Genomic DNA, 16,650 nt, shown 5'->3' with positions numbered 1-16,650 from the left:
TCTCCAATCCCACAACTGGTAGAAGCATCAGATTGACCACATCAGGTTCCAAAATTCTAGATTTGACCAGTAAATAAGTATTTCTATAGCTCAGTTTTTTTTTCTTCTAAAAAAATGGCTATAAAAAAGGTATCTTTTAAGGTTTTTTAAAGATCAAAAATCCACAATGCTAACTTGAACCAAATTTCTTATTTAAGAAAAAAAGAACAACAAGAAAAAAATGACTAGTTTCTTCATTATCATCTCCCACCTAAGCAAGAACACACTGCGGTAATAGCAGAGAACATTAAACACCACCGGTGCTGCCCAGAAACAACTCATAATGAAGCTGGATGAATTTGAGCTGTTAGAAGATCATTTTAATTGTACATAAATAAAACCTGTCCTATATAGGCAGAAATGGAAATTAAAGTGCCAGTTAGATTATTAAGAAACACTTCTAACAAGAAATTGGTTCATTGCCCTGGGGTTCTGGTATTTTCTCCAACTCAGCAGACAAGACCTGGAGACAAACAAGCAAAATCTCATAAACAAGGGCATTGTTGATAAATAGGTAAGTGTCTACTACCAAGGACCAGCCACAAATTTTTAGTAAGCTTTTATGTTACAGGTGTGATTTGATCAATTCCCTGACCTGAAATGGAAGCCAAAAAGTAATCCATGTTAACTTTAACTAGCAAGAATGTATAAAACTGCCTAGTTCATCAAAGTTTCCTGCAGCTGAAATATAAACCTTTTAAGTAAAAATAATGAAAAGTGAGAGAAAACCCAAAGAAACTGATTTATCTGTTTCTGAGAATGTTTCCCAAAATTAATATATGAAAATAGACCCAAAAAAGACTCTTTTTTGAGTATGGAAATGCCCCCACTGATAACACAATATAACAAATCAGGGATAAAAGCAATGAATTCTAGGTTTTCTATCTACGTGGAAAACACAAATCAGAACATTACTAGTATTTTTTCAAAAAAAAAATTCTTTTCTGATCACGATACGCCTAGATGGACGACATTGGACAAAACCATGTTCTCCATACTTGAACATCATGCCTATTGGGCTAGAACAGGTGGTATCATGATAACTAACCTTTCAAAATATCTTTAGATGCTACACTACACTAACACACACCCCCCCACACGCGCACACACACGACTTTATAACCCTACAGTTACAAACTCAATTCAGACTGATTTCATAATTGTTTCACAAACTTGTTAGTCTTCTATGTGCCCTTTAAAGTTATGTTCTGTAATATTTGATATTTATTTCTTACTACAGAAGTCTAGGAAAGAACTGCAGAAATACTTAGGGGTTCAAGGAGTAAAATTCACCACCAAGCAAACTTTTCCAACGCATGCCAAGGAGCCTTGCAGTCAGTCATCTGTAGTCTCGAATGACTAGGAAAGAGAATAATTGAAAACAAAGTCCAAGGAAGCGATCAGACTTCTGGGCACAACAAGGGGAATTCTACTTCTTTCCAGGCAGGGGGAGAAGGATGTCAAAAAAGGAAAAAACTAAATATAAATAGGAAATAAAGGATGGATGCTATAATTAAGAAGCGCGCTCTAAGGAAGGGGGTGGGGGGGGAAGCTAAGGTATTTTGAAGGAATGAGAAGTATAAATTTTAAATGTGAGAGCCTTTTATCCACACCTAAAGGTACACCCAAAAGACAAGACTACCACATGCTGACCCGTTTAGCAGTCCACTTGTAATCTATATAGAAGTAAACGGTCAGGGCAGTCTCCTCTTGTATTTAAAATTTGGGGGGTGGGGGGGTGCACCTGAGTGGTTCGGTTGATTAAGCATCTGACTTCGGCTCAGGCCATGATCTCACCGTTCAGGAGTTCAGGCCCCGCATTGGGCTCTGTGCTGACAGCTCAGAGCCTGGAGCCTGCTTTGGATTCTGTGCCCCCCACCCCCACTCTGTCTCTCTCTCTCTCTCTCCCCCTCTCAAAAATAAATAAGCATTAAAAAAAAAAAAAAAGCTGGAGAAAAATGTCAACTCCAAAAGCACTGATAAGCAAATGCTAAGGTGTTACATTTCACCTCTCCCCTCCCTCTTGCACCCTCTGAGCCTCCCCACCCCACCCCCACTCCTGCTTCCAGGGCTTTGCTTTCACTTCCTGGGATGTAGGTTTTGACTTCTCAGGACTCTCTAGGTTTGTATGGCCACTGGTTACCCTGAAAAAGCCCAGAAGCAAAAAAGCAAATTGATGGGAACAATCTATTTTTACAATCCCTTTGTCATGGGGGAGGGTGTGGGAGGGGAGAGAAAGTATTTTATCGATCTAAATCCTACTGTCCACAAGTATCCTGCTTAACACATTTTTAAATTGTTTTTAAAGTAATCCATGGCTTCTGGTTAATAGGAGACTTTTATGTAACCTGGACATCATATACCCAGAGCCAGTTCACCCTGGCATAGAACCCTGGAATACACCCTGGCATACACCCTGGAATACAACTCAAGCACCCACAAGAAGATAAACACCAACATCAACCCAGGGATCACAGACAGCAGGTATGATACACCAAAACCAAGCAAACAAAAACTTGGTGAAGGCAGCAAGTCTATTAGAATTTATCTCCTCAGGCTGGTCTGTGCCCTCAAAGCACAGGAGTCCTGACAAATATCATCATTTAACATTATCTGCGGGGATGCTTTAAGAATTTTAAGAGAAGAAATGGGTTAATAATTAAACCACCATCAAGAATGAGAACAACATTCAAAGTCAGGATAAGCAAGACTCAATACATTTACAAGGTGGACTTTTATTAAATTACAGTTGCCTTCCATTTAGAAAATAGGGGAAATTTGTGTGTAGTTAAGGCTTAAGAGCTCCTCTGTCCTGTTCCAGAATTTTCTTCTTACATTTTTTGGGAACTATGGATTCTCTTCCATTTGGACTATCATGTTAGATCTTTATTACAAGGTCCTTACCATTTACTGAACAGTCTTAACCATCCACCCAGTAATCAAATAAAAGTCAAGACTGTATTCATTCATTCAGAAAGTTTTGTTTTTTCTTTTAATAAACTCAGACTACTGAACATCTGAGGCAAGTCATTTACCAAGGAATGTCCATTTGGCCTTGTAGTACCCATTCTCATGTATGCTGAGTATACTTGATGTGGGGAGTAATTTCCAGAGTTAATTAGAGATAGAGATCCTGCATAAGCAAAAGGCTCTCAGGACGGTCCAACAACGCATGCACAGCAGCAAAGCAAAATCCCAACTTCAAGTAGCTTACGTAAGAATAGGCATCACCTCACGGGATCAAAGAGTCTGGAAGCAGGGCGGTACATAGCCAAAGCAGCAGCTCTAAGGGGTCATGTCCCAAGGCTCCCACACTCTCTCACAACCATGTCAAATAACAGGGGAAACAAGTGGTTTTCTGCTCTGGATCTTTTTAGGAGGAAGAGAAACCCTCCTCGGAATCTCCCAGCACACATGGCTTCCAGACTGTACCGGCCAAATGTGGATCACATATCCACACCCTAGGAAGTTAGAAAAATGTAATTCTGACATTTTCAGCCTCTACTTTATTGGCTACTTGCTGAATAAGATTTTAATCCTCTTTTCTAACTGAAAAAAGTCAGCATTAAGGTTTGGCTACTTAAACTTAAGACCTTAGAAATAACCTAATTTGATTAAGAATTTGTTGAGGTTTCTTCCCCCCTCCCCATTCTAAAAAACAAACTTAGCTGCCTTAGGACTTGTTTGAGGATTAACATTTCTAAAGCATTTTCAAATTATCAACTGTAGTCCTCAGTGCTATTTTCAAAAAAAATGTATTAATGCTTACCCACAAAAAGAACCTCAAAGCAATGTCTAAGGCTAAATTTTAAGAGTTTACCTGACAAATAAATACCCCCATATTCTCTAGAACAACCCATCCATGAATTTTCATGTTTTTTCTCAGAGAAGTTTTTTTGGTACTCATTAACCTAAATTCCCTGGCATAACAAAGTCCGTATCTGAGAGTTAATGTATCTCTACTTCCAGCGCAAAAATAGATGACTGGTCAGCTTAAACTTTCTACAATGTTAACCGTCTGCCAAATTATTCAGAACCCTCCTAGGAAAAGTCATGATCCTCCACACACTAATTAAATGAGTGAATGCTTTAATCATACCTTAGATAACTAATCTATTTCAATCCTGATAATCTAATTATCTAATTCTAGTAAATAAATTCCAACCTTAGTCCAAAACGATTAGAGGATTAAAGTTTAAAATCAGTGAATGCAAGCTGAAATAGATCCACTCTAATGAAGTTCAACGTGATTTGTTCTTCTATTAAAACGTCTGTTTGTTATCTGAAATTCAAGAACTAAAATGCACTATTATGCCAACATTTTCTAAACTAGTTCTAACAAATAATGTAGTATCTCTTGTAATTATATCAAGTAAATTCATGCTTGTTGGATTTAAAAATTCCCTAACAGGGGAGTCTTCCCTGATCACTCTATGCAGCAGTTCTATCAGATGGGGGTGGGGGGGTGGGTAAAATAAAGGGGATTAAGAGTACACTTATTGTAACGAGCACTGAGTATAGAATTGGGGAATCCTATTGTACTTTTGAAACTAACACCGTGTTCATTATGTTTTATATAAAAAAAAAAGAAAATTATATAATCTCCACTCCCCCTGCTTTTTCCCCACATTTCACTTACTACACATTTGTGTGTTTCTATTGTGTGTATAGTATGTTACTCCATAGGCCACGATGATTGACCATCTTGGTGCTTCAACTCCATTGCCTGAAATATTGCCTGATATATAGACACTTAATCAATGTGACACTGACTCACTACCAGTCAACTTGAATTTTAAAAAATATAAATCTAAGGCACCTGGGTGACTCACTCAGCTAAGCATCCAGTCAGTTAATTGTCCACCTTCAGCTCAGATCATGATCTCGTGGTTGGTGGGTTGGAGCCCTGCATGGGGCTCTGTGCTGACAGCTCAGAGCCTGGAACCTGCTTCAGATTCTGGGTCTGTCCCTCTCTCTCTGCCCCTCCCCTGCTCACGTTTTTTGCCCCTCCCCTGCTCACGCTATCTCTGTCTCTCAAAAATAAGTATTAAAAATTTTTTAAAGCTACCATTAAATTTAAAAAATATATAAAACCACATACATCAGTAATTATGATATAACGATTTAAACAGCAAGAACAAACAAACCGCAAAGAAAAACTAAGAAACAACTGCTACAACCACCAATGCTACCACAAGAGGCAGCCACCAGTTATAAAACCTATTAATGTTCCAGTCATGGCATCAACAATTTAATTATAACAACAAGCCAGTGATATAGATACTAATCCCATCTTACGGATGAGGAAATTGAGAATCAGAGAGGTAAAATAAGATGCCCATTATCAAAGGGATGGTAAGTCAATTCAAAATAAAAATGTTCGGACTCTTAAGTCTTCAATGCTCATTTGTGATGTCCAGGTAGCAGTATTAAGGGGCAAAAGGCAATGTTTGTCATAACAGCAGGATACAGCGCCCATCTACATAGAAAGCCCGAAAAAGTATAGTCGTCAGTGATTTCAAGAATTAAACATCAGAATGCCAAACCTGAGACACGTTTAAAAATTAAACATCACTTGAATCTGTCTTCCCAAAGAAAAGCCTCCAAGTTCCTGACAGGCCTGGGAGATAAACAGAGTTAAAGTATAAGAAACTTATATTCTTGAAACCTGGCCTGTGGCTAAAGTATCCAGTGAAAACTACGGTGTGTTAAGCCACTTTTCTCTAATCCAATTCTATTTTAAATGCAGCCAAAATCATTTTCTGCTGTCTTTCTGATTGCTTCTTCATTAGCTTCCATTTTCTAGATTTCATCGAATCCATTTATTCAATTTTTATATGACTGGTCAAGCTCATTTGTTGTCCCATGAAATAAATGTAATTGATTCTGTGTGCCAGTCATGGTTCCTTAGACATTTACTCATTACTTCCAGCCACATATTTTATGTTTCCCTAGAAAACTGGCAGCCGAGTGGATGCTCAATGCCCCTTTCAATGTCTACATTTATAATTTGTTACAAGATAATTTTATCCATAGGGAAACTCACATTAAAGATATGCCGCTAAGCCACTATTATGTGTACTGATTTACGTAGTTAGAATGAAATCAGTCTTACTTTTCTGTAATGCAAATATTATCCCCGTGTCTAAGTGGCACGAGAGATCAATAGCCATCTGAATCCACGAACAGGGAAAGAAGTCTTGGAGTCAGTAAGTCAACCAGTCAGCGTTCCTGGCCAATGGGAGGGGCCAAGGAGCCACAGCAATTTTAGAAGTTAAGAGAAATATGTTTAAATTCAATAAACTTCTAGTACTTGTGCCTTTATACATTCGAAAGCCCTCTGATTCCAGCTGCCCAAGGACTTAAGCACATCATTAGACAAACGCATTGTTTTCCCCATCACAACACGTTCCAGCAGTATCTCTCAACTTGACAGTTTTACTTACTGTCTTGGAAGCAGTATTAATGTACTGCATCACCATTTCTTTTTTGATGCTGAAGTCCTTTTCCCGCAATGGTGCCTTCTTATCTTCATTTAAATTCATATCTTCCTGGAAAACACAATTAAAAAGCCTCATTTTAGAATCTAAGTAGAGCAGCAATTCTACATGCCCTACCAACGGAAAATCAATAATTTGTGACTACGGCAGCATTAATTGTTTTGGAATGATTTACGTGTAGTTCTGCCTGGAGGAAAGCAAAGAGCAGGAGATGCAGACAAAAACACATTCTAGATCATTTTAACAGGTAAAACACTTACCAGAAAATCTTTTTAAATTCGCAGCAGGCTAGTAAAGTTACATTCTCATCACGACAGATAATTAGACAGTTGAAGATTTCTGCCTTCCTTAGGGTCATCTGTATTCACAATTTAAATACACATTCACAAATATAGTACTTTTTTTTTTTTTATAACAACAGTGCACCCAAAGCTATCTTGCACTATTTCTGAAACAGCTGCTCCATGTATCATAAAAATTGAAAGTTAAATAACCCAACACTCTCCAGATTCTATAGCTACAAGCTCATAGAAGCAAATACATGGTAGAGAGCCTAGCAAAAGGTAAAGCATTATATGGTTATCTCTTCTCTACCTCTACCAAAAATATCAACTACTTAATTTATTCTATGTTTTAAATGCATAAAAATTACACTTATAAAAAGAAATAATGGCACCAATCAAAGGTTAAAGTAACCTGGAATTGTCTACAAGTCCAAAGCTGACTAAAAATACCAATCAAGCATATCCACAGAAGTATGGGAACTGCTACCGGTTAAGTGGCTCTAATCAAAGGCCATTCTGGTAATGGAAGAGGAGCCTAAGGTTTAACAGAAATGGCTGCAGAAGGGCAACTCAAATCGATTTCCTCCAGATATGAACCCTCAGTCATTTGTGACATGCAATAGAACACACTTGAATGTATACAAACTCCATATCCTCTCAGAAACAGGTGTATAAAAATCAAGACTTCAGATCACCTGTGGAGCCCAGCAGGTTAAATTTATTCTAAGTTTCAGAAGAGTGCTACAATTCATCAGACACTGTAGTTTATGCGTTTAGCTGACTCAGTTTTTGGCTACCCATCCCTTCAAGCACTTAAAAGTCAAAATTTCCTTCATTTCACCTTGATATAAATATTTAAGATCTTAGAAGTTGTTCAACTTGACACTCTAATAAAAGGTAGTAATTAGTAATGTCACTCCTGGCTGTTCAGGTTAGAAATACCCTATTATGTGAATAATGGTTTATTTTGTTCCTTTTTTTTCTCTCTCTAAGCCTGGGACTCTCAATAGGCCTTAACACCACTTAGGATTTGAGAAAGGTCTTGGGATATTTTGGTGGTCAGTGACTGAGATGACACTACCAGCACTTATTAAGGTGTATCAGACATTCTTCAACACACGGGCTAATCCTACACAAGGAAGTGTCCTGTATCCCACAGAGAGATGCACACATCTTGAAAAAGAAAATTTCATCTAGGCCTAGACTAATTCCATAGAATTAAATGTAAAATGGAATTAATATGCAAATTGTTACAGATTAAATACTTTGCACTGTGGGATTTTAACATACCTGGATTTTTCCAAGAATTCAACTACTCTATAAGCTATAGTTCCACTGGGTGTATGTGCTGTTTTCATTTTTTGCTGGTTTTTAAATAAGCTTTACCATCAGTTGTGCTCTATTTTTGAAATGTGGGTACCCCAGAATAACACTGCTTGGGGTATTTGAATCACTAGAACAGCACGCCTAGGTCAACCTGCACCATAGCTAGTGTATGTGCATGAGGCGAAGATTCAAGAATGACTTTATTCTATCTTCTTGAGCAGTCGTGGCCAATTGTTTACACTGAAATGTATGTTGTATTATGGGGCGCCTGGGTGGCTTAGTCGGTTAAGCGTCCGACTTTCGCTTAGGTCATGATCTCGCGGTTCCTGGGTTCGAGCCCCGCGTCGGGCTCTGTGCTGACTGCCAGTTCAGAGCCTGGAGCCTATTTCAGAGTCTGTATCTCCCTCTCTCTCTGACCCTCCCCTGCTCATGCTGTCCCTCTCTCCTAGAAATAAATAAAAAAATATTAAAAAAAAAAAGAAAAGAAATGTATGTTGTATTACTTAGTACAGTAAGGCATTAAGTGGAGTTTTAGAATTGTGCGTGTAGATAGCTTACATTATCTATAAAGAATTTCATTGAAGGGCACCTGGGTGGCTCAGCATCTGACTTCAGCTCAGGTCATTATCTCACAGCTCTTGAGTTCAAGCCTTGCATTGAGCTCTGCGCGGACAGCTTGGAGCCTGGAGCATAAATTGGATTCTCCCTCTCTCTTTACACCTTGCCCACTTACACTTTGTCTCTCTCTCAAAAATAAACATTAAAAAATTTTTTTTAAAAAAAAGGATTTCATTGGAAGAAAGTAATGGGGAAGTTATGGGGGAAATAATGGGAATACTGATTAGAAAAAGGCAGGCTAGGGCCCCTGGGTGGCTTAGTCAATTAAGCTTCTGACTTTGGCTCAGGGCACGATCTCACAGTTCATGGGCTCAAGCCCCAGGTTGGGCTCTGTGCTAACAGCTCAGAGCCTGGAACCTGCCTTGGATTCTGTGTCTCCTCCTTCTGCCCCTCCCCCCTCCTCAAAATGAAACATTAAAAATAAAATAAAAAAAAGGCAGGATACTTAGTACTTAGAACCCCTGTATTAAATTATTCACTGTATTTTTATTTTCTTTTCAATGGCCAAACATGGCGCAGCCTCTTTAACCTGAAAATTAAAATATGTAGTGAATACAGATGCTTTAAAAAAAAAAAAAAAAAACCCTAGGAAAATCCATTAGTTGTGCCTGAAATCAAAAAAAAAAAAAAAATTTAAGATATACACTTTTAAAAGCCTACTGCTTTCCTCCTGGAAATGCATATTCAAGATGACAGGAGCTCATACCCAACAGTGGTATATCTGGAATTAAGGAAGAGATCCAGTGTTCTCCCGACATCTTTCCACTGCCTTATTCCACCTCTCTTGTCTAAACAAGACACTCACTTCATGACAATCCCGGTTTCAAAGCAAAAAGTAGGGCACCTGAGTGGCTCAGTCAGCTGACCGTCCAACTCTTGATTTCAGGTCAGATCATAATCCCAGGGTTATGGGATCAATCCCCGTCTCCGCTCTGCACTGAGCGTGGACCCTGCTTAAGACTGTCTCTCCCTCTGCCCTTACCCCCTGCTTGCACTCTAGAATTTAAAAAATTAAAATAAAAATAAAAGCAAAAAGGAAACTAAGAAAGGACACTGAAAGTTTGGAATTGGCTACATAGTACCACAGGCCTTTCTCATTAGGCAAGGAACTCACAGGTGGCCATTACCTACATGTCCAGAAAGAAATGGCATTGGAAAAAGAAACTCTGCCATTTACAGTGAGAAATAAGGAAATATCGGAGCAAAAAGGAAAAATATGTATTTGTGTATAAAAAGTACAATATTTATAAAATAGATTTTTATTGCACAAAGAAAAAGGCTGAAAGAAGAAAGCCTTATTGGATTTTGCTAAATTTCGGCAGGGGGCGGGTGGTGGGGCGGGTGTCTACAAAGTCCTTGGAAAACATATTGGAAGCTTTTTCCTAGCTAATGCACATGTATATAGGGGGCAGAAAAACGTTTTTTTCTTTTTACCCTTCATCAGTTCTTCTAGTTAAACTAGGATTTAAATTGGTATGACGCCGATTAACAGCAGCAAAAATCAACTTTAATTCATACAAAAACCCCACATTCAAGAAAGATTCCAAAACAGAAAGGTAAAATGAGGTTTGTAAGCCATACGGAACCGAGGCATGGGGCTTCCAAGGGGAGGAGGGCAATCCACCGGGCAAGAAGTTTTGGTAATTAGGTGTCTGTTCTGCTATACAGATTGGTCACTCAGATAAAACATCTCTCGTAATAAAGCTTTGAGGAAGACTATCAATTTAGATTCTTCTAGTGGTTCAGAGAAGGGCAAAAAGTTTCTCTTGAGCCCCCAGGACCTCAATTGCCTTCATCGCAAATAGTCCACATGCCAAAGTGGAACAGTTTGGGGCAACTTGCCTTGATTCCCTTCAGTGTTTTTAATTCCAGAGGAGCTAAGCTGAGCATCTCTGAAAGTTATTCAAGAAACTAGAGTTGGGGATGGGGGGATGGAATCAGGGGAGACCAAGCATCTTCATTTAATAACCCCCTGCCTTTAAGGAAAATCTTCAGTGTGAGAACATGAGTATCGCATAGTCTAAGCTCCATGTACTACAGGATAGAAAATACAGGCTCACAGAAATGAACAACTTTTCCTAGATATCTGGCAATTAGAAACACGAGAACTGGAGCCCAGACTACCAGTCTAGTGCAGTTTCCAGGTAATTATAAAAGATCCCTTGCAAACAAGTCATCAATTTTCTTTTTTTTTTTTTTATTTTTTTTTAAATGTTTTTTTTTATTTATTTCTAGGAGAGAGAGAGAGAGACAGCATGAGCAGGGGAGGGTCAGAGAGAGAGGGAGACACAGAATCTGAAGCAGGCTCCAGGCTCTGAGCTGGCAGTCAGCACAGAGCCCGACGCTGGGCTCGAACCCAGGAACCGCGAGATCATGACCTAAGCGAAAGTCGGACGCTTAACCGACTAAGCCACCCAGGCGACCCACAAGTCATCAATTTTCATGTTACTCAGTTTACAATTTGCTCAAAAGGATCATACAGTAACTCTACTGTCTTTGCTCAGATTCCCAAGAGCTAGTGTGGGAGATAGGGATTCTGGTGCAGACACCAACGGAGAAGATGCCCTCAGGACAATGGAGTGAAGAAAAGCAAGACAAAACAGAGCAGGGGAAAGACATTTGAAAATGTTGCCTCCAGGGCGCCTGGGTGGCTCAGTCAGTTAAGGGGTTAAGCATCGAACTTCAGCTCAGGTCATGATCTCATGGTTCGTGGGTTCGAGCCCCACATCGGGCTCTGTGCTGACTGCCAGCTTAGAGCCTGGAGCCTGTGTCAAATTCTGTGTCTCCCTCTCTCTCTGACCCTCTCCTGCTCACGCTGTCTCTCTCTCTCTCAGAAATAAATAAAAATTTTTTTAAAATTTTTTTAAATTAAAAAAAAAAATGTTGCCTCCACTGGATTCCTGCTTCAGCCTGAACTGCATGACTCTCAGTACTACCTAGAGGGCTAGGAGAGTTTGACACCTCCAAATCAGTTAGCATCCTAGTCCCTGGAGGCCAAATCTCTGGAAAGGGTAGATATGAGCCACTAGGACCCAACACTTACCCGCTGGAGTCTGCGTGCACCAGAAGGTAGACTTAGAGAGGCACCAACAGCGTCCACTACACTGTTTAAAAGTAACTTACTTTCTAATAAGTCTTATTCCTAAGCAGAACTGAGTAATACCAAAACTCATGTCAATGGCCTCAACGAGCAATACAAACCACTGGATTAACCAACTCTTCCATTCAGACCTAGGTTGGGACCCTCTACTACACTGTATAGGTACAAAGTGATACGCAGGTACAGACTTTAAGAGAACCCTGAAATGTGGTTTCCTTCAATCTGTCAAAGTATTGAGATCTACCTATTTAATTCTTTAAATATCTATTATAAACACCAAGCAGGAAATAAATAGAACATGTAGTTGCAAAAGACCAGATGAGTAATTTGAATGAGGCTAGTATTTAGTGGGTAGGACATAAAGTTTTCCCACCTGAAAAACAGATACTAGTTGGCAATATTTAGTTGAATAGATCTCAAAAATATTTGAGCAGATATCAAATCAAAACTTTGTCTGAAGAGGATTATTAATGCTCTATTAATATCTTAACAGACATTATAAATTAACTCATTTACTGTGCTACCTTCATATACATGTTTAAACACAGTTTTGCCTGGGGAAGTTGGGAGTGGGGGCATCAAAAACCAATTTTCCCTTAGTTAATTACTTTCTAATTAAAAACTTACCTTAATTGAACCACTGTGCTACTTTGCTGTGGGAGTCTGACTGAATTAAGGATAGATTTTAGAAATAAAAAAATACTGCCAAGAAGAAATCCAAATGAAGGGGCTCTCAAAATAAGGATTCTTCAAAAGTATCAAGGTCAGGAAAGATAAGGAAAGGTCACTGACTGGAGGGAACTAAGCATACAGAGTAAACTAAATGCAACGTGTGATCCTGGATTGGATCCTACAACAGAAAAAGCACAAGTAGAAAAACTGGCAAAAACTCAAAAATGTAATCTTGTTAGCAGTGTACCAACATTAATTTCTCAGTTTTAATAACTGAACTCAAGTTATAGAATGTGTTGACATTTGAGGAAGTAGGGTGAAGGTATATAAGAATGGCCTGTGCTCTTTCTGCAACCTTCTATAAATCTAAAATCGTTTCAAAACAAAGCTTTTGTAAGACTAAATTGAAATACTCAAAATCTATGCCACAATTTGCAAAGTATGAAAACGGAACTTCCCTCATTCCTAAATTTTTTTTTTAAGTCTACTATTTAAGAGTAAGTTTGTAGAGTACTTGGCTACAATAAATACAGACTTGATGAAGGGGAGGGAAGTAAAAAACAACAACAACACTATCAAAACAAATATCTGAGGCTACTAACAAAGACACAGGTATTAGAATTCCATTCCAAATTTAAAGGTCAGGCACTCTTTGGATTTTTCCGAAACAAAATTCAAGCTGTTCAAATTTCTGATTTCATTCCAAATCTGCTCTGTACACTGTTCTTATTCTTCCCACAATCCTTTCTACATCTTTTCCCAAAGATCTAGTATTCCTGCATATTAAATAATGGCTAAGTTCTTGCACCAGGCACCATGCTGAACATCAGCACTCATACATTAATGGTCACTAATAACCCATTGGAGGTATGGACTGGCCTCTCTTGATTGGGGACAGAATGGAAACTTAGGGGAATTCTTTCAGTTGATCCTAGCCCTACGGCTATTTGAACTGTGGTCCATCTAAGCTCATCACTCTTATTCACATATTATTTATCTCCATTATCATCTAAAATCCCATTTCCTTTGGGGCTAATACTATTGGACTTGTCATTTAGGTTGCCAACCATTTGTATTGACTCCTCTCCCACCCAGTCTTTAGCTTTCCTATGACCAGCAATCTTGACTTCAGCTTTGCTCAACCACAGTCTTCATGACTACACCTAGACCTTTTCCTTACATAAAAACGGTTCCACCTCAAGTGTCATCATATAATTCCCGTGACCCCGTTCTCTGACCCTCATCTTCTTTCTTTTCACTTGTCCTACTGCCAGACCAACATGGTGTTAATCTCAGTAAAACCTCCCATTTCTTGATCCCCTCCATGTTCTCCTAAAGAAGGTTAATTCTGTGGATTCATCACTTCCTACTTTATGGAAAAGCCAACGAGTTTTTTCTTCTCACATTCCCTAAGGTATTTATTTCAACCTTGCCCTTCCCCAAGAGCTATGAAACTACCATTTCTACTATCATTTTCAGTAAGTAAATTTCAATTTCCTCTGTAAAACTAAAACTTTCAATTTCTCATTTCCTATATTACCAATTTGTTTGCACACTAATCTTTCTGTATCAATTCTTACATCTCCTTCTAACGATAATTCCATTCATTTATGCTCTGGATCTTGTTTCCTCTCACCTCCTGAAAGGGCACTGCATATCAATTATCCTTTTTCAATCCGGTCTCACTAAATTGTTCTCAGTTGGTTGGGTCTCAATATATAAACATGTTAATCCTTAATGGATTAAAATTAAAAGGAAAAAGGGGCTTCCTTCAAACCTAGCTCTCCTTTACGTATGGCCTCCTTTATTCTCCTTCACAGATAACCTTTTAAACAACTTTTTTATACACTTGCTGCCACTTTCACAGTGCACACTCCACAGTGGATTACTTTTCAGGTATTTGTTAAATATTTAAAATGTAACAAAAGTTCCCAGAGTTGCTTTTCCTACCTAGGGACAAACGAGGAGACTGAGGTCATTTTCTAAAACACGGAGTTGGACCTAGAGAGAATACTCACATCCCTAGCTGAAAAGGAACAAACAAGGTCCAGCCCCAGAGATGGATTTTTTAGGCAGTTCTACTGATACATATTCAAATATGGCCAAGCTGAAATCCATGATGTTTTCAGGGACCACTAGCAGATCCACACACACCTTCAGTGACCTGGAACAAGGGTGGCATCCGGTCAAGGAGTGAACAGCTGAGATCCTACAGGCTTCACTCAAATTGCGGGAGTTGCTGTGATGCACTGTATCCACCAAGAGGAATGAAGGGATATACCTTTTCTAAATTGCATGAAGACACCAATGGGCCAATAGCAGCCCTGACTTGGAAACCAGGTCAAAGGAATAGAGTCAAGTCAGCAGCTTCGAAAATACTGCAAGGGATTCTTCCTAAGTGTTTGATGGGGCCAGAAATTTCCACAAACAAGGAAGTCCCAAGCTTGCTATTTTCCACACACTGACTCCATCCTAGACTGAAAATTCAGTAAAAATAACTACTTTCCATGTTTTCTTGGAAAAACTGAGGCCAGGGTGCGATATAATCTTAAAACTTCCTGCACATACATGCAACTAGTTAGAGCACTAAGGAGCAATCAAGCAAAGAATGGCAAACAGAATGGACATATTTTCAACCAAGTTACAAACATATGACTCACTGTTTTCATTCACGGATGTGGATTTTACAAGACAGCATGCTCATTAAGTTTACATACATCAAGTCAAGTGGGATAGTTAACACCATGGAGAGTCAGATTAAATTTACAACAATTGACTATTTGGAGTATTAAGCAAATATGTACATGCAGCAAGCGGAAGATGGTCAGGTTTGAGGCAATTCACCCAGAGAGGATAAAGACAATTCACCCAGATGGACAGAGGCATGATGATAGAAAATGGATGCTGGAAAGAAAGACAGGATAGTCCTAGACCAAAACATTCATATTGATCAATAAGCATAATATTGGAAGGTAAAAATTGGAAGCACAGCACTATCAAGCCAAACATTAATTCTTATTAAGTCAAAAGTAATCATCTCATTTGATTAGTGTATTAGATTTCTGTTTCAAGGGTTAAAATCGATAGAATTATTCATGGACACAGTCTGTTTTGGTAACATTTTTATCACTACAGCCACAAATTGGTTAAGCATTTTAACAGGTCCACAAGATTCCCTAATTACTTCTCCTGAGACTTCAGATCTCAACATTCTATAAGCACAATTTTATCCCACATTTCTTCTATAAGCGTTCTTCTGTTCTTAACCACATTGGAATTCATCTCCCATGCCACGTGTCAAAAGGTCCTGCTAACGTTTATCCCTACACTAAGGTAGTGTTTACTACCATGAATGGCTTAGTGCCAAATAAAGTGAAAAATTTCATGATATTCCTCCAGGTCATTATAAACACTCAAACAGTGCATATATACCAAATCTATCTAGTTCTGTAATTTGTTTTATTCTTAGGTTGGGTTTACATAAAATAAGAAAACCTTTAAGAGATAAATACCCCTTGGAAAAAAGAACTCACAATTAACTACATTACTACTTTATGTTCAACATGTCCATAAATATACTAACGTACAAAAAAGCTTTTCTTTATTTTGACCACTTTTTTACTATGTTGTTGTATATACCTTTATAGTAACCTTTTTTATATATAAATGTGACTGTAAAGAAGTTATAGGTTTTGGTCTTCCCACCAGTCATGCTGGATTTTCACTGTTCTAGCCACAGTATCTTTACTCAATCCCTATTATAATTAATAGGAATTCAGATCGCTAGCTCCTTAACAGGATGGCGGGCATTAAATAGCATTTATCCTGAGACTGACCAAGAACTCACACATGTTTGACCAAATACTCTAACTGGAGCTTATAGAAAGTGTAAACTATCTCAATTTGAAACCAAATTTAAGTCTGTCCTAAACCCAGTATCAAAGAATAAAAAAAGAAGAAACCCATACATTGCTTTTCTTCCATATACTTTAAGTTTTATCTGAATAGACAAGAAGTGAAATTAACATGCAGAGAGCCGCACAACTAATTTATTCTGAAGTATCATCTAGCTGGAACTGTTCAAGCATATACCTAAGCACCTATAATCACA

At 38.5% G+C, this 16,650-nt stretch overlaps 1 protein-coding gene across 2 annotated transcripts in view; it reads right to left on the bottom strand.

The window, feature by feature from the left end:
• Positions 1 to 16,650, bottom strand: part of DIAPH3 (diaphanous related formin 3) — a 508,311-nt gene that overhangs the window by 431,010 nt on the left and 60,651 nt on the right. For both annotated transcript variants that reach the window (XM_039247287.1, XM_039247286.1), the window contains one exon: positions 6,486 to 6,590. In XM_039247287.1, coding sequence (XP_039103218.1) covers positions 6,486 to 6,590 — 105 coding nt within the window. The remainder of the gene's footprint in view (positions 1 to 6,485; positions 6,591 to 16,650) is intronic.

The sequence above is a fragment of the Hyaena hyaena genome, unplaced genomic scaffold (assembly GCF_003009895.1).
Source record: "Hyaena hyaena isolate Hyena2069 unplaced genomic scaffold, ASM300989v1 scaffold_293, whole genome shotgun sequence".
NCBI lineage: Eukaryota > Metazoa > Chordata > Mammalia > Carnivora > Hyaenidae > Hyaena > Hyaena hyaena.
This window is presented reverse-complemented; position numbering and strand designations above follow the sequence as displayed.